The sequence below is a fragment of the Lynx rufus genome, unplaced genomic scaffold (genome assembly GCF_022079265.1).
Source record: "Lynx rufus isolate CCGP_SWC_20201006 ecotype Redwood Valley unplaced genomic scaffold, mLynRuf1.p SCAF_16, whole genome shotgun sequence".
In the NCBI taxonomy this organism is placed as follows: Eukaryota; Metazoa; Chordata; class Mammalia; order Carnivora; family Felidae; genus Lynx; species Lynx rufus.
The window spans coordinates 27,511,053-27,530,644 of record NW_025814830.1 but is presented as its reverse complement, the minus strand read 5'-3'; the positions used below and the strand labels follow the sequence as shown (position 1 = coordinate 27,530,644).

At 40.6% G+C, this 19,592-nt stretch overlaps 1 protein-coding gene across 3 annotated transcripts in view; it reads right to left on the bottom strand.

Moving 5' to 3' along the window:
* FTO (FTO alpha-ketoglutarate dependent dioxygenase) overlaps positions 1-19,592 on the bottom strand; it is a 395,157-nt gene that overhangs the window by 236,044 nt on the left and 139,521 nt on the right. For all 3 annotated transcript variants that reach the window (XM_047078416.1, XM_047078419.1, XM_047078418.1), the window contains one exon: positions 14,200-14,343. In XM_047078416.1, coding sequence (XP_046934372.1) covers positions 14,200-14,343 — 144 coding nt within the window. The remainder of the gene's footprint in view (positions 1-14,199; positions 14,344-19,592) is intronic.

Sequence of the window (19,592 nt, the reverse complement as noted above, 5' to 3'; positions counted from 1 at the left end):
TGCTATAAACACTGGGGTGCATGTGCCCCTTTGAATCAGCATTTTTGTATCCTTTGGATAAGTATCTAATAGTGCAATTACTGGGTCCTAGGGTAGTTCTCTTTTTAATTTTTTGAGGAACCTCCATACTGTTTTCCAGAGTGGCTGCACCAGTTTGCATTCCCACCGACAGTGCAAAAGGGTTCCCCTTTCTCTGCATCCTCACCAACATCTGTTTCCTGAGTTCATTTTAGTCATTCTGACAGGTGTGAGATGGTAACTCATTGTGGTTTTGATTTGTATTTCTCTGATGATGAGTAATGTTGAACATCTTTTCATGTGTCTGTTAGCCACCTAGATGCCTTCTTTGGAACAATGTCTATTCATGTCTTCTGCCCATTTCTTCACTGGATTATTTGTTTTTTGGGTGTTGAGTTTGACAAGTTCTTTATATTTTGGATACTAACCCTTTTGCAAATATCTTCTCTCCCATTCCATCAGTTGCCTTTCAGTTTTGTTGATTATTTTCTTTGCTGTGCAGAAGCTTTTTATGTTGATGAAGTCTCAATAATTCATTTACACTTTTATTTCCCTTGCCTCTGGAAACACATCCAGTAAGAAGTTGCCACAGCTAAGGTCAAAGAGGTTGCTGCCTGTGTTCCCCTTTAGGATTTTGATGGTTTCCTGTCTCCATTTAGGTCCTTCATCCATTTTGAATTTATTTCTGTATATGGTGTAAGAAAGTGGTCCAGTTTCATTCTTTTACGTGTCGCTGTCCAGTTTTCCCAGTACCATTTGCTCAGGAGACTTTTTTCCATTGGTTATTCTTTCTCCTTTGTCCATGTAGGGTCCGTTTTGGGTTCTCTATTCTGTTCCACTGATCTATGTGTCTGTGTTTGTGCCTGTACCATACTGTCTTGATGATTACAGCTTTGTAATACAGCTTGAAGTTCGGGATCGTGATGCCTCCAGCTTTGGTTTTCTTTTTCAGGATTGCTTTGGCTATTAGGGGTCTTTTCTGGTCCATACAAATTTTAGGAGTGTTTGTTTTAGCTCTGTGAAGAATGCTGGTGTTATTTTGATGGTGTTATTTGTTATTTTGATGTTATCTGATTGCACTGAATGTGTCAACTGCTTTGGGCAGTATCGACATTTTAACAATATTTGCTCCTCCCATCCACGAGCATAGAATGTTTTTCCATTTCTTTGGGTTTTCTTCAATTTCTTTCATAAGCCTTCTATAGTTTTCAGCATACAGATCTTTTACTTCTTTGGCTAGGTTTATTCCTAGGTATCTTATGATTTTTGGTGCACTTGTAAATTGGATTGATTCCTTGATTTCTCTTTCTGCTGCTTCGTTATTGGTGCATAGAAATACAACCGATTTCTGTACATTGATTTTATACCCTGTGAATCTGCTGAATTCATGTATAGATTCAAGCAGTTTTTTTGTGGTCGTTTGGATTTCCCACGTAGAGTATCATGTCATCTGCGAAGGGTGAAAGTTCGACTTCTTCCTTGCCAATTTATATGCCTTGTATTTCTTTGTGTTGTCTAATTTCTGAAGCTACTACTTCTAGAACTGTGTTGAACAACAGTGGTGAGAGTGGGCAGCCTGTCATGTTCCTGATCTTAGGGGGAAAGCTTTCAGTTTTTCCCCATTGAGGATGATATTAGCTGTGGGTCTTTCATATGTGGCCTTTATGATGTTGAGGTCTGTTCCTTCTATCCCTTGAGGGTTTTTATCAAGATAGGATATTGTATTTTGTCAAATGCTTTTTCTGCATCTATTGAGAGGATCATAGGGTTCTTATCCTTTTATTAATGTGGTGAATCATGCTGATTGATTTACAGCAATGGACAGATCATCAAAGCAGAAAATCTACAAGGAAACCATGGCTTTGAATGACACACTGGGCCAGATGGACTTAACAGATATATTCAGAACATTTCATCCTAAACACACATTCTTCTTATGTGCACATGGAACATTCTCAAGAATAGATCATATACTGGGTCACAAATAAGCCATTTTTAAAAATCACATTTCGGGGCGCCTGGGTGGCGCAGTCGGTTAAGCGTCCGACTTCAGCCAGGTCATGATCTCGCGGTCCGGGAGTTCGAGCCCCGCGTCAGGCTCTGGGCTGATGGCTCAGAGCCTGGAGCCTGTTTCCGATTCTGTGTCTCCCTCTCTCTCTGCCCCTCCCCCGTTCATGCTCTGTCTCTCTCTGTCCCAAAAATAAATAAACGTTGAAAAAAAAATTTTTTAAATCACATTTCAAGGAATATTTAATAAGAAAAAATGCTCAAGATACAAAAGTACTGAAAAAAGGGTAAAAGACATCATATCTAACAGGATATTAATTTTCTAAAAAGAAAAAATTATATGTATTTCCAAGTATAGAAAGAAATACTAGATGGAATTAGACCAAATAGTTGTGAATAATATCTCTGCATGGGGATAATATGATCTGATAATATGATCTGTTTGCACATTCCTATAGTTTGTAAATTGTTTAAAGTGAACATACACTACATTTTATCAATTCCGTGGTATACGTTTTTTTCTTCATATTTATTTATCTCTGGAATTGGACTACATCCTAAGACGGCATCTTTGGAAGGCATACATTACTACTTTTGTACGTAGCAATAAAAAAGAAAACAATAAGTATCATTATTTTTGAAAGATCCCACAGATAACATTCAATGAGGAGATCCTCAGAAAAGAGGCATTCATTCCCCAAATGAAAAGCATGGCACACAGCCATCAGTGAAGGCGGTATGAGCTTTGGTTAGTTTTGGAAACCTTCCCCCACATACAATCTTCCCTGGGAGTGAAAATTCTTCTATAAAAACAAGCACAGAGGTGAAGATGGCCTCGGGATATGCGACTTTCCCCCTCTTGTTTCTAAATTAACTTTTATGGAACGCTCAGTTTGTTGTTGGCTTGAAAAGAGAATAGATTCTTGAGGTTAATCATTCTTGTTCACTTTCTAAATACGCAAAATGAACTTTAATCCCACTTTGGCAAGGCCTGCCTTTAATCTTCCAGATTGTAACACTTCCCGACAAACTGGAGGGCAGAGGCTTGGGGAAATAGAAAGATGAGAAGGGACGGAGGTCAGGTGGACGGAAAACTTGAATGAAGTAGTTTTCTTCTTTTTCCCCTTCCGAATACGCAGACCCATCACTTCTGCCCGCTGCTTCAGTGAACGGCGGGGACTGGAATTGCCCGAATAAAGTTAATCAATGAGACAGAACCAGCCACTTAAACCTCTTGGCTCTGTTCCTCCATATACCTTTTGCCTTCCCGCTTGACTCATTCCTATCTCACATCTAATTCTCCCCTGGCAACTGAGAAAGATGGCTGTGGTTTCTGGTTAAAACCTTGGGAGGAAAAAATGATGTTCTCTCCAAATATATGGTAAGTTCCTGTTACGTACAAGGCACTAAGTGCTCTGTGTAGTGCAAGAATATATATCACATAGTACTGGCTCTCAAAAAACTTAACTCCAGTAGATAAGACCTCTATGCCAATCTCCATAGTCCAGAGGGAAAAAAGAATTATGGCATCCACACTGATTGGTCGGTGCCCCTGCCATTGTGGTATTAAGTTTTTAACATCATCCTAAATAAGTGTTATACATATACATAGATGGAGAGAAAAACACAAGGTGGAGGGAACAGTGTGAACAAAGAAAAGGAAAAATGTTTGGGCCAAAACCAATTTTAAGGGAGAATTTTAGGACAATGATTTGACTGAGGACTATAATTTAGATCTTTTTTGAAATTTTAAATATTTATGGATAGAAGAATAATTGCACAGGAAGAGTTTAATGAAAACATCCCATCATGGAAGAAATCTGCTTCAGGGACTGGCTGTTTTTAGGAAAGTGAAACTTATTCCTAGGTTGATCCTGAACTGAAACCTGTAACAAGAATCAAATTAAAAATTAAAATTTTAAATTAAAAACATTTTTAAAAAACTTCCTCTATGGCTATTCTTCCTATCTTTACAGAAGTGGCAAAGAATGCACGTAGGATATGCAATCAAATTAAAAGTCTGAAAATTTTTTCCCACAGTTCATGCTTTTAGGAGTTATGTTATATAGACAGAGAGCAAAAGAAGGCACATTAAGACTGCCAACCAAAAGGAAAAATTCCACCCAACCGACCCAGATGCAGATTCACCCACAACATGACTCTGACTGCATAAAATATGAAAAAATACAAGGATCTCAAAACTCACAGTAACACATCTATCCTCAGCTTAAAAGAAACCAACACATTTCTGTTGTCTTTACTAGTTGTTTTTTTTTTTTTTTTAATAAAAGATCTGGAAGAGAATGTACAAATTGATTTGAACACTGCATCAATTTGGACAATTCTGTGATATCACATGGTCACTTGGACTAGATATTAGAAAGCAAAGCATGGGTCACCGAAGGAATGGACTACCATGGAAGATTCTAAAAGCTATCTCTTGGAGATCCCCAAGTATTAAATGAATGGCCACCTATTCTGGGGAGGGACTTCAAAAACTTTCCAATCAGGAGTTTTCTAGGACAGATTACATATTTCCTTTTGCCCATGGTTGCCATGAAATGGGGTAGAGGTGGAGGAACCAATCCTTGGTTTATTCATTCACTCACTAACTCAATAATTATTTATTAAAGCACCTACCATGTTCACAGTACTGTGTTAGGTGACACAGAGGTTACACATTTTTAGACACCTGAAAGAGGGTAGATAGAAGACATTTTTAGAAAATTCCAAGTAAGAGAAAGACTTAAGATCCAGATTTTAAAACATGGAATAGCGAAGGACTGCAAGGAGGAGAAATCTCAGTATGATGACTGGAAATCTCAGTATGATAACTGGAAGAAGTCAGTATTTATCAAAACATGAAATTGGTAGTAAGACAAAACATCAAGTGACACAGAGATAGCACTATGGCATGATTATTCTTTCAATAAGAATCAGGAAAGGCAAGTATGAATTCCAGGGGGAGAGTGAGAGCCACACGAGAAAGCCATGGTTCAAATACAAAGTAGGCTAAAATGGAGCACAATTCTGGGTCTTTGATGAAGTATAAAATCTTGACCTGACATTTGTAACATTCCCTTTCAATGGAACAACGTCAGGGATTGCTGTGGACTCCACATTCTATTTACGGGATCCAGTCACTTTATTTGATTCTACAATAAGGGGCACATAAGCACTAGTATGTACCGGCTTTCAAATTTCAGATTCAGTGTACAGAGAAAGCATAGTCATCTTATCAAAATTATAGATTAGTGTGTAAACGATATAAACCTTAATGATGTCAGAGTAATGATATGGCTCAAAGGGAACTTACACCCCCCCATTTTATATTCTAAAAGTCAAGAGTGTATCTACATATTGGTTATAAGGTAATCAACTACAAACACACACACACGCGCGCGCACACACACACACACACACACGTAAATGCTATGTAATAAAACTCAGCAAAGTGAGGGAGTTTAAGAAAGCCACTTCCCCATTTTTCTTTTTTCTTCACATTTTTCTTAATGGAGGGAGAGCCAGTGCCTCAATTTGCTGGATGAAGAGAGAGAAGTATTAAGCAAGTGTTTAAAAGTTAAGGAGGTGGGGCACCTGGGTGGCTCAGTCTGTTGAGCGTCCGACTTTGGCTCAGGTCATGATCTCATGGTTTGTGGGTTCGAGCCCTGCATCGGGCTCTGTGCTGACGGCCTGGAGCCTGCTTCGGATTCTGTGTCTCCCTCTCTGTCTGCCCCCCCCCCCCCGCACACTGTGTCTCTCTCTCTCCTTCAAAAATAAACATTTTAAAAAAACTTTTTAGGGGCGCCTGGGTGGCGCAGTCGGTTAAGCGTCCGACTTCAGCCAGGTCACGATCTCGCGGTCCGGGAGTTCGAGCCCCGCATCGGGCTCTGGGCTGATGGCTCAGAGCCTGGAGCCTGTTTCCGATTCTGTGTCTCCCTCTCTCTCTGCCCCTCCCCCGTTCATGCTCTGTCTCTCTCTGTCCCCAAAATAAATAAACGTTGAAAAAAAAAATTAAAAAAAAATTTTTTTAAATAAAATACAGAAATAAATAAATAAAATAAAAGTGAAGGAGGTAATCACTTAAAGAATAAAATGCAAATATGTTCAAAAGTGGTCACTTTTAAGAAATGGAACTTGGGGGAAACATCTGGGTGGTTGAGTAAGTTGAGTGTCCAACTCCTGATTTCTGCTCAGGTCATGATCCCAGCGTCGTGAGACTGAGCTTCATGTTGGGCTCCATGCTGAATGTGGAGCCTACTTAAGAACTTCTCTTTCTCTCCCTCTGCCCCTCCCCTTCTTGCATGCACTATCTCTCTCTCTAAAATTAAAAAAAAAAATTTTTTTTTAATTTTTTAAAAAAAAAATTTTTTTTTTTTTTTGGGGCGCCTGGGTGGCGCAGTCGGTTAAGCGTCCGACTTCAGCCAGGTCACGATCTCGCGGTCCGGGAGTTCGAGCCCCGCGTCGGGCTCTGGGCTGATGGCTCGGAGCCTGGAGCCTGTTTCCAATTCTGTGTCTCCCTCTCTCTCTGCCCCTCCCCCGTTCATGCTCTGTCTCTCTCTGTCCCAAAAAATAAATAAACGTTGAAAAAAAAAAAAAAAGCCACCGGGCTCTCTCTATAAAAAAAAATTTTTTTTTAACGTTTTTATTTATTTTTGAGACAGAGAGAGACAGAGCATGAACGGGGGAGGGGCAGAGAGAGAGGGAGACAGAATCGGAAGCAGGCTCCAGGCTCCGAGCCATCAGCCCAGAGCCGACGCGGGGCTCGAACTCATGGACCGCGAGATCGTGACCCGGGCTGAAGTCGGATGCTTAACCCACTGAGCCACCCAGGCGCCCCCCAAAAAAAATTTTTTTAAGAAGAAGTGAAATTTGGGGACAGGTGACAGGGAGTTTTTTCCTTTCCATTCCATTTTAGATCATCCTCAACTGCTTGAATTTTTATTTCCTAGTTTTATATTGTTTTATAATAACAATAATAATATGAATGACGTACTGATAGGGAAAGATCTCCAGGATATATTAAGAAAAAAAAAAAGCAAGTACTAGAATAAAAAGGTTGCATTTGTGTGCTTTTTTAATAAAGTAGCAGCCATATATATGTAAATATATTGGCATAACTATATTTACGTTAATGTCGACAAAAGGACCTGACAGCAAAATAAAAGAAGTCCCGAGTTTTAGTCTATATAATTCCATACTATTTGAGTCCTCTACAATGAGAAGATATGTGTATTGATCAGTTCAATTACTTTTTTCCACATTTCGAAAGAAGAAAGATCCCATGATTACATAATTAGTAGAGTTGCATGATTCAGCAGAAGAAAGAACAACTTTGGTCTCAGAAAAACCTGCATTCAGGGGCATCTGGGTGGCTCAGTAGGTCCAACTTCAGCTCAGGTCATGTTCTCGCCGTCCATGGGTTTGAGTCCTGTGTCGGGCTCTATGCTGACAGCTCAGAGTCTGGAGCCTGCTTCGGATTCTGTGTCTCCCTTTCTCTCTGCCCCTCACTCCCTCACACTCTGTCTCTCTCTGTCTCTCTCAAAAATAAATAAACATTAAAAAAAATTTATTTATTTATTTATTTATTTGGGACAGAGAGAGACAGAGCATGAACGGGGGAGGGGCAGAGAGAGAGGGAGACACAGAATCGGAAACAGGCTCCAGGCTCTGAGCCATCAGCCCAGAGCCCGACGCGGGGCTCGAACTCCCGGACCGCGAGATCGTGACCTGGCTGAAGTCGGACGCTCAACCAACTGCGCCACCCAGGTGCCCCTAAAAAAATTTTTTTAAGAAATAAAAGAAAAACCTGCATTCAAACGCAAGCTTCACTAGGTACGTCACCTTAAAGAAGCTATTTTGCTTCTTTACGCCTCTATTTCCTTTTTATAAAACAGCTTTATTGACATATAATTCACATACCAAACAATTCACTCATTGAAAGCATATGATTCAATGTATTTTAGTGTGTTCACAGGATTGTGCCACCATCACCACAAATGAATTTTAAAGCATTTTCAGACTCCTAAAAAAAATACAAAACCCACATACCCAATAGCAGGCAATCCCCATCAATTTTCTTTTCTGGCAAAAAATAGGGATTGGAGAGAGAGGACTACCTACCTGATGGACTTACTTATAAGAAAGAAAGAAAATATATCAAAACCTCTAGCACAGTGCCTGGCCCTCAGTAGGTGCTCATGCATTTCAGGTAAAGTTCAAGACATCAATGACCGAAAATAAGCACAAAGAATGGAAATGATAAGAAAGTGTAAGAGAGAGACAAACCCTTTCAAGGACCCAGGAATCCTATCCACAGAGTAAGTTCCGCAAGAGTGGCCCTCTCTCTAATTCTGCTGAATACAAAAGAATCAGGCTATCAAGACAAAAAGCACAAGTTTGAAAATGTCAGCATTTGCGGGCACAGTTTAGAGTGAAAGTTTCAGGAGGACAGATACATCCTGCAAAAACATGACTAGCAAGGGGCAAATAATGTAGTTTGCTGAGAAGGTAAGAAGAACACCACGAGTTCGTATTGGATGAGCAGCTGAAACTATACTGTCATGTTTCTACTTTTCAAAGTGAAAACAAACATGACAGGTGCTCATTTGGCTGTTCGAGCACTTTCCACTTAAATGGCAATTCCTCAAGCTTACCGACTGCAGCCTCAAGTTATAATTTATTACTGTTTCTGTATTATTCCCTTGCCTCGGCAGAAAGCAGAACATAGCACCTACATTTCAAGGCCCATGAGAGGTAATAAAGTATAATTATTTAGAATTTATGATTAAGCCATAAATTACAGGAACTTTCTAACTTCAGTTGGTCAGTCAAGAGTTGGGGGAGGAAGGGAATGGGGTCAGAGGAAGAAAAAACAAAAGCCTTTTCCTTTGAATAAAATGCCTAAATCGGGGCAGGACTGAGGGACACCTGGAGGATTTACAAAGATACCACAGTCTCCAAGTTAAGTCCCAGAGGGACCCCAGTTAAGAGGCTTTAAACTCCTAGAAACCTCTGTTCTAGAAGGCTAGAATCGACAGACTCCAACTAGAGTGCTCATGTTGACGCCCAAAATAGAAGCATGGTACATTTTCGGGTTAGACCACATCAGATGTTCACAGTGCTCTGTGAAATACCAAGCCAGAGGTATTTTAAAGAAGGTGAACCTGATCTGGAAAACACCACTGACCAGGCTCTACAGGTAAACTCGGCCCTCAACCACGGCAAGAGCGTGGTTCCCACAGAGCTCCGATTCGACCCTGACCAGACGGCAACTCTTCTCCCCCTCAAGAGTCAATTGGTGAGCTGTCCCCGTCTTGCAGGTCCTTTATGTGCAAAGATAGGTATGGGACAGGGAGGTACGAAGCTAGCAAAACTCGGGGCATGAAGTAGGGTAAGAACACAACATTCTGTGCTCTTCTGTCACCCTCCCGCCTCACTGGTTCTCCTGGAACGCCAGGGCCCAGCTCCCAATCTTGGTTGGCCCCCACATACAAAGCACTTTCTTCTTTGGCTTCCCACCGGCCCTGAGAAGCAGGTACCACGAAGCCCTAGTTTTCCAGGGGAGGCAGAGACTCAAACACTAACAAGGCAGAGCTAATAGTCACCGCAGTGAGTCTGGAACCTGGTCACCTGACAGGAAATGGCCTTTTCATCATTCTACCCTACACTGTTGGTGAAGTAAAGCAAAACCAAAAAGAAAAACGAAAAAGAAACAGTGTGCATTTCAACTGACGTTGCTTTCTCTCTCTCTCTCTCTCTCTCTCTCTTTTTTCGCCATGGAAATTTTACTTGGTAACTGAAGCTTGGAGATAGCTATTTGAAAATGAAATTGAGTTTGGATTGAAGGAAACAAAAATAAAGAGACCAGACAGAACAGAGTCATGAGTAGTAACATGTAAAAAACAAAAGGATAAATGAAGGGTTGGGCAGGGGAGGAGGTCTGCCCCAAATGTTTACCCAGCACCCTCACCTTTGTCCTGAAACATCCCATCTCCACACCCGGCTCCTGGTTAATGAACATAATTTGGTTGATGTCCCTTGAACTGTATAATCTTTTCTACAAAAAACAAACCCGCAGTTTGTCTCCGAGCCACTTTTAAGTCCCTAACGCCCTGGTTACATTCAGTCTATGGAAAACATCTGTGGCAAAGTAAATCATCCTACCCTGAGAAAGACCAGAGTGTGTTTTTTTTGTCCCCCCTCTAAGTGTGTTTTGAAGTCCTGGTTGGAAAATTAGTGAAAATTGTAAATCTGTTTGCAAATCTGGTCATGTCTAACTCTGAGATTAGGGCAAAGATTCCAATTTAAAAGTAAACCGTGACAACCCCAGTTAAGCGTGTCCTCAGGCACTGCCAGCAGGGCCTTCACTCACTTCCACAGGCGGTGGATTTATTACAGGCACCCGACACGTTCCCCATCAGACACCCCTGGAGTATTTGCTTGAGACAGCAGGGTTCAGTCTGCACTTCCTCTGCAGACCAATATATTATTATAAATTGAGCTAAACTGTTTCCTTTTCATAAGTGCTATGAAGTTCAGATTTCAGATATCGGCACAGGGCTGAGGTCCCTCGGCAGGGCTCCGTATAGGATTTGGATTTTAAAAAGTGAAGAGAAAAGGTAGCAAGAGGCCGTGGCTGCTTTTAGTTTTGTTTTATGCTGCCTAAGAGGCGGGAGGGGAACGTTCATTTGTAGAAAATTCTGAACATGCGTTCTTAATCAAGACAATAAGAATTTGCCTGAGTAATGATAAATAATAAGGAATAAGTGCATTCTACATGAATATATTCTAACGGTGCGCTTTGGGTACGTTGTGCTGTGGCTGGCCCAGGTCCATAGGGTACCAGCTACTTTGCCTAGAGCTAAAGGCAGGAGTCGGGAAATCAGGAATAGATACTATGTCTTGGGTATCAGCTCCTATAAAATAATAACACGTGGGGCGCCTGGGTGGCTCAGTCGGTTGAGCGTCCCACTTCGTCATGATCTCGCGGTCCGTGAGTTCGAGCCCCACGTCGGGCTCTGTGCTGACAGCCTGGAGCCTGCTTCTGTGTCTCCCTCTCTCTCTGACCCTCCCCCGTTCATGCTCTGTCTCAAAAATAAATAAACATTAAAAAATTTTTTTAAAAATAAAAATAAACAAATAAAATAATAATACTCACTTCTGTTTATCACCCACAATAGCTAAAGGGACAAATGTATATTTGAAATGTATATTCATTACAACATATAGGTAAAGGGGGCAATGTAATTACTTAATATTTTCATTATAATCTATTTCCGGGCAAGAGAAACAGAACTTTAGAAAGAAAAGGAAAAGGAGGAAGCACCCAGAACACCCTTGTCATCATCTTCTCTTTCCTTCCTGAACAATCTAGTCCTAAAGCCTTTAGGTGAAGCATAGGCGTTGTGATGAGGGAGCAAGAGGGGGGCCCAGGAGCCCAGAGCAGGGGTCAGTGAGGAGGGAGAGGAGGGCGGGCTTCATGTGGGTGTCAGAGCCCAAATGGGATAAAAGGACAAATTATAATCCACGCGCCCTACTAACTGTGTAACCACGGCTATGTCACTACATCAATTTAACCTGAATCATTTCTTGTCTTATATAACTAACATCTACTTTTTAGGGCTATGGAGACAGTTAAAAGAATGCTTGACCTGTCATTAATCCCCAGTAAATGTGGCTGTCATTCCCATACTACTATTTTTCCAGATGCATGTATGTATAGAAAAGAGACTGAAAAGGAATATACGAAAACAGCAATGAACTTGATTTTTATATTCTTCTATCACTCATACCTTTCAGTGTTTCTTTTCTCTACAACGAACATGTACTTTACTTTCATAATCAGAAAAGAACACACAAGATTGTTCTTAAATACATGGAAGCTAGCCGAACTTTTAAAATGTATCTTTACCATTTCTAAATGCAGAAAATTAATACGGCAATTTAAAACGGCCCCAACTGACTCTCACTTCCTTTAAAGATACAAACTGCGAAGAGAAACTCGTGAACAAAGCATCCAGAGGAAAGTGGTTTATTGGCTGAAATTAAAACCCATGTATACGCAAGGTAAATACCCATGTATGGGTTGTACATTAAAAATGAGGAATAATCTGTTACCTACAAATGATGCTTGTCGATGGGGCAGAGACTTCACACTAGAAACTCAGTTCCTGAGGCAAGCAGGGGAGGCTCTCTCAGTAAGAGTTGACCTTCAGCCTAAAAATGTGCCCACACAGAGATTTCAGTGTATTGGGATTGAGACTAAATTGTCCCTTTTAGAGCAGGAAGAGCACCGTATATGCAACCTGCAAACTATCCTGGTACCTTTTATCAACCCAGCGACGTTAGGCCAATGCTTAAGAAAAGAACAATCTCTATACGATCTCCCTCACAAACTTGTTTGGAGAGTGATTGAGACTCTTAAGTGAAACTGATTTGTAAATTATAAAGCAACATGCAAACGGCAGGGAAGAGATTTAGGGCTTACTTCGATCAGTGTTGGGCAAATGTGGGAATCACCCCATGAGAAGAGGTGAAGGGACACAGCATTAAGCACCAGCAAATCACGCACCACGGGTAAGTCATTCTCTACGTAATGACCTTCCCATCTTGCTGCTGACAAGGAGAAAGTCCCAGATTGGTACCATTGTACAGTTAACACGTTTCTAACAGTTACACGTGTCCCTTTTTCATAAAGACAGAACAGGACTCAGATTCAGGATCTGCAGCAACCAAAGGCAGCAGGCACTTAATACTGTTTTACTTTCCATATTTACAAACCTCTTCTAATTATGCCAAGTGATACTGGTCTTCCACTTAAGATAGTGATAGAGAATCTCCTTCTAAAATGAACCCATCTCGGGGGTGCCTGGGTGGCGCAGTCGGTTAAGCGTCCGACTTCAGCCAGGTCACGATCTCGCGGTCCGTGAGTTCGAGCCCCGCGTCGGGCTCTGGGCTGATGGCTCAGAGCCTGGAGCCTGTTTCCGATTCTGTGTCTCCCTCTCTCTCTGCCCCTCCCCCGTTCATGCTCTGTCTCTCTCTGTCCCCAAAATAAATAAACGTTGAAAAAAAAAATTTAAAAAAAATAAAATAAAATGAACCCATCTCAGTGAAACAAAGAAAGTGAACCTATTGAGAGAAAAATATTACATAAGTAATAGTACAGGTAGCACAGGGATATGGCAAGAATCTTGAAGTTGATGTGTAGATGCCTGAAATTTGGAGAATGCTTAATGAGGTAATGCCCTAAAGAGCTAATCCAAACTCTGAATTTCCAGAAGGCAAGGACCAAGTTTTACCTATTTCCAGCATCTCCTCCAGAACCTTACACAGCATGGAGGACATCACGGGCCCTCTATAAATACTCAATTGATTGAGAAGCAACTCTTATCATAAATACCGGCTTTGAGCCTTGGGGCTCCCCAGCTCTAAAGTCAATACATGAGTAGATTCCCGCAGGCAGGTAAGAGTGAGATAAACCTTGGATAATCAGCTAAAGCCAGTGACAGAATAAACCCAGGGAAGCTTTGTGAGTATAGAAGGATACAGTTTACATGCAATGCATTGGAAGACAAGCAGAAAATCCAAAAAATAAAACAAAGAACCGAGAGCAAAAGCTGCTCAAATCCTGCAGCTTCTCCGGTTAGCCTAAGCCTGAGATGCTGCCCCCCCAAAGAACTCAAAGACAAGTGCACAGAAAGGCCACGTTGTCAGGTCAGCTCCTCCTGAGAAGAAACTAAATTCAGAACTAGAAAAAAAAACTTTCACTAAGAACTTATACAGACAGGGAAATCATTTTAAGTAGCCTCCACTCCCAGCGTGGAGAGGGAAATCATTTGAATACTTCACACTGATAAGTTGATTTGGATGATGGAGTAACTCAGGGAAAGTCCTGAAAACTGTTTTATGTTTTAGCACATTTGGGAAACTCCAAAAACAATCAGAATGGGAGGAGGAAAAAAAAAAAAAAAAAGCAGCTTTTAAAAATGAGCGATACCTAAAAAAGAATAAGGAAATAAAAACAAACAGAAAAAAACTAGTTACATGTAGAAGATTCATTATCACTATAAAATACCTGCAAAGCTTATTCCAAAAGACACATTCAAAATAGGTAGCCAACAGTCTAAAATTTAGACACCAGAGCATCAATATAGTTTTGACCCTCCTAATTACCAAGCATAAAATAGCAGTCTCCTTGGTGAAGGGGTATTGCCAGACCAGGTGTCTCTATGTCCCACGAGATCTTAAAACCAACATGCCAAGTATCAGGATCTCTGCCTTCAAGCTGGGGATCATCCTCACTCTCCTCTTCAGGGCCTGTCAAAAAGAGAAGAGAGGGATCAGGAAGGAAATGTTTCATCTCAACTTCTGGGCTTTACAAACGTGATCTCAGGAATAATTAAGTTTTAATAAAATATGCATAGTAAGTGAACTATATCCTCCTTTTACGTCTCTTAAAAAAACATTCTTTAGAATATCTTTAACGTGTCCTTTATTTTTTACTCAGAAAATATCTTTAAATGATAAGGGAATAACCCCAGATACCAAGGAGAATAAAAGACTATTTTATTAATTCCATGAAAATAAATTAGACAATGTGGATCAAATGGATAGATTTTAAGGAAGATATTAACTACCAAAATCGACCCCAGAAGGGGTCGAAAAGTTAACAAAACCATAAAAGGTACAAAGTCAGAGAACTATCTCTTAGGAAAACATATGTGTCAAGACTTTCAAAGAATTCTACCAAACAAGTAAGGAATGGGTTATTTCAATATAAATTGTTTAAGAGCATAGAAAAAGAAAAGTTTCTGAATTCTTTTTGTGAAGATAGGATAATATGTATCAAAACCCAAAAAGAAAACACATACACACACATACATACACACACAGATCTCACATCTGAGAACCAATGCACAACTCCTAAATATAGGGGAATAGAATTAAATCTAGCAGCATATTAAAAGAATAACATTCCATGACCAAATTGAACTTATCACAGGAATACAAGGATAGCTCAATATGCAAAGTGTTATACTTAAAATTTGTCATATTCATAGGTGAAAACAAAGAGTCACCAGACACACACAAAGTATTCAATAAAACACATCCTTTCAAAACCAAAATATCAATAAAATAATGAGTGGCCAGTTCCTTAACACAATAAATACAGACCTCTCTCAATCAAAGCCAGCATCATATATTAATAGGGAAACATTAAAAATATTCCCAAAGTTAAGAATTAGGAAACAATGTCCTTTATCAGCACAATAACTCATCACTATTTTGGAAGGAATGACCAACACAAGGGTGCTCTCTGGAGTTGCCTAACAGAGGAGCCCTAATTAGACCAAAAGAAAACAAAGAAGTAAAAGATTTTTTTAGAAGAAAAAGTGCATTTTTACAAATAATGTTATTATTTGTGTGCAAATCAACCAGGAAACATATATCCCAAGTGATAGTCAAATTAAGAAAAACGCTAGTTACAAATGTGTGCATATTAAAACATCCAGCAAGATTCTTAAATGTGTATACTGTCTATAAGAAAAAAAAAACTTTAAAATATTATTGAAGGACACAAAAGAAAATTTAAACAAATGTAAAGATGTTATTATGTTCTGGGGAAATAAAACTGAACACCATGGGAATGTCCATTCTCCCTAAATTCATCTATAACACAAACCTAATAGAAATACCAACAGGACTGATTTTTAGTTAAGTGGAGCTGGTAACTAGACAAGCTGATTCGACAAATCACATGGAAATATAAACAAGCAAGCATAGCCAGGGAATTTTTTTAATGCATAAAGAGCTCCTGCACATCAATAAGATAAAGATCAATAATCAAACAGAAAAACAGACCAAAGCTATGAAGACAGAACACGTAAAAGGAAGTAAGCATGTAAACATTTAAGAGATGTACAAACTTATTCATATAAGAGAAATGCAAATTAAAGCCACAACAGATATTTGGTAACTTAATCAGATCAGATAAGATCAAACACTTTGATAAAATATGGTATCAGTAAGAGTATAGCAAAATGGCATATTCACACTCTCTGTAGAGAAAAATCTGGCAATCCTTATCAAAATTACAAATGCTTCAACACTTTGAACTTCTAGGAATTCCGCAACTCCACTTTCAGAAATGTATCCTCAAATTCCTACCTGCAAAGGCTGCAAAATGACTTTAGAGCAAGGATGCACACTGTACTACCATTTAGAAGATCAGAAATAACCCAAATATCCATCAATAAGTTTCTGGTTAAATGAATTATGAAATGTCCAGGCAATAAAATATTCTGTAGCCACTAAAAGTAAAATGACTATGCACCGACACAGAACTATGTGATATATTTTTAAGGGAAAGAAACTGACAGGCCACAGTTTGTGTAAAATACAAACACATACACACACGTGTGTATACATGTACAGGTAATATTTCTAGAAGGATACTCAAGATTTATTTTTACATGTGGCTGGGAAAACTACGTGGCTGGGGTCCAGGAGGGGAGAAACAAATAAACGAAGTGAAAGGCAAGGAATATAATCTGCCTACATGAACAGTCCTGCAGGGATGGCCCTATATAAAAACGTATAAAAGTTCATTTAAGAAATATTTATTGAGCACTTATTATACATGAGGCACTGACCCGGGCACTTGAGATCTATCAACGAATGAATCAAAGAGCTTTGCCCTAGTGGAGCTTTCTTTCTAGTGAAGTTGTAAATGTTCAAAGGACATTTTAAATTCCATTAGACACCAGTCTCTGGTCTTCAAGAGGAGGGTCCAATTTCCTGTTTCATCTGCATTTAGAGCCCTACTAAGGAGCACATAGAAGGCATTCAGTGAATGGCTGTACTTAAGTGCTTACTTAAAAACAAAATGCAGGGGCGCCTGTGTGGCTCAGCAGGTTGAACTTCTGCCTTCGGCTCAGGTCATGATCTCACAGTTCATGGGTTCGAGCCCCACATCAGGGTCTGTGCTCACCACTCAGAGCCCAGAGCCTGTTTCAGATCCTGTGTCTCCCTCTCTCTCTGCCCCTCCCCCACTCGCGCTCTGTCTCTCTCAGTGTGTCAAAAGTAAATAAACATTAAAACAAGTTTTTTAAAAAATGCTCTTTCAGTTCACACCATTCACAATCCTTACTGGACTAGATGGCAGGGAAAAAATGTTAATTCCGGGGTGGGGGGAGTAGGAAACGCTACGAATTAAACCAAATAACATAATAAAGTGTGGCGCTGCTAAGTTAGAGTACTGTTCTTAACAGTGAAGAAATTGAGAAAAGAGACGGGCTCGGTGAGGGTTAGAATGGGTAGAGCAGAATTCTTGGAGAAGATCAAATGTGAAAGACAAGTACAGTCTCTCAGCGGGTAGAGGAGGAAACGATGCAGGAAGACAAAAAGATGCAAAGTTTCATGTAGTTACAATGGGCAATAAAGCGGGTTTCACGCAGGCTGCATCAGGTGCGTGTCACATCCACAGCCCAAAAGTACATGCATCCCAGAGGGCACGGACCCATCCACAGAAATTCCTCGTTCTGAACACCCCACTCTGCGGTAACTGTGCGCAAGGGTCAAAGGCCGTGAAAGAAGGGGGAAGGGGGAAGAAATCCCCTTTATACTTATTAATTCACATTACTCTGCGGAATGGTGGGGAAAGAAACCGGACCAGAAATCCAACTTCAAGGAAGGAAGGCGACTAAATGACCTCCAAGGGCCCATCCAGCTCTAGATATTCTTCAATTCCTTAAGTTTGAATCTAAAATCTGATACTGAGGCGCCTGGGTGGCGCAGTCGGTTGAGCGTCCGACTTCAGCCAGGTCACGATCTCGCGGTCCGGGAGTTCGAGCCCCGCGTCAGGCTCTGGGCTGATGGCTCAGAGCCTGGAGCCTGTTTCCGATTCTGTGTCTCCCTCTCTCTCTGCCCCTCCCCCGTTCATGCTCTGTCTCCCTCTGTCCCAAAAATAAATAAACGTTGAAAAAAAAAATTTAAAATCTGATACTGCCATAAGAACAGAATCTTATCTTGTTTTCCTATTTGTTATTTCTGATAAATGTCTTCTCAAGCACTCTGTGGTTAGGAGCAACTCTAAGCTAGTTTTCTTTACGAATAAAGTCATATAGTAAAAAGTCTAAAGCCATTTTTCTAGGGTAATCCCAAAACCATTTAAAAGAGAACCCTCTAGAACAGGAATGACAAATATCTTACATATCAGAGGACACAACTAATTCATCGGTTGTGGCTTTTGTGACCCCTGGTACAGAATTATTCTGAATTTCTCTCCAAGCTCAGCAGAAAGAGTGGTATAATCAATTACTGATGTCTGTCACTGGCACTAGAAGGGGTCGTTAGCAGCAGCAGAGACAGATCACTTGCTATACACGTCTGGTGGCGCTCTCTAGGCATGTCTTATTTATACATAATAGTTACACCTGAAAATTCTAGAATTTGCTAGAAAACTAGGGCTCATGGACCAGAAAAGAGCCCACGAAAGGCGTACAACTTGACCTGCACGACATCTTCTTAACCAAACCAAGTTAGCGGGAGCCTGGGTGGCTCAGCTGGTTAAGCGTCTGACTTGGGCTCACGGTTCGTGGGTTCGAGCTCCACTTTGGGATCTGTGCTGACACCTCAGGGCCTGGAGCCTGCTTCAGATTCTGTCTCCTTCTCTCTCTGCCCCCTCCCCCGCTCATGCTCTGTTTCTCTCTCAAAAATAAATAATGAACATCAAAAAAATTGTAAACAAAACTAAGTTAGCTGCCAACTGATACAAGTGCTTTGCATAAAAATACGAATGTCCAGCTGTTGTTGAATTACAAGATCTGGTATCACTGAGGCAGTCACAGGCGAAGAAGTAACTGCCCCTTTGAGACAAGGCATGTCCTCTCGGCTAGTGGCAGTCCCCATCAGCCATTTCACCCATTTGCAGTAGCTGCCTGGCCCCTACAGCCACTTACAAGTCTCTGAACTTTGTTCTAGCCCACAGGCAAACCAGGCCCATCACCTGCTTAAAGTAACTGGAACACAGTCACAGCCCATTCATTCATACAGCAGTCCGAGGCTGCTTTCACCTAAAACAGCAAGGCTGAGTAGCAAAGACACAGAGCGTAAGGCCCACGAAGCCGAAAATATTCATCATCTGGCCAGCCCCGTATTCAGAAATGTTTGCCAACCCCTGCTCTGGAGTCTTGATATCTGTGATTTGATAGAGATGTCTACTGTGCACGTTAGTGAGGAAGCCAGGCTTTATAAAATAATGATGATGTCACGTGATGAATACCAGCATGCGACATAATAAAGTAATTAATGCTAAATTATTTGATAACCAGACCCATTTAGCAAAAGAATACTGATATGAGAAATCGTATGTTTATATTTGTGATACCCTAGGGCTTTCAGCGGCTTCGTTCTAGAGAGCCCTAATGATAACAGATGTAGCAAGGAGCACAAGGAGAAAGAATAGAAATATTCTATGAAAGCTTTTCGTATGTCTCTCTCTCTCTCTCTCTCTCTCATGAAATCCACTATGACTGAACTTTAAAAAGAAATGATTTTTAAACTAC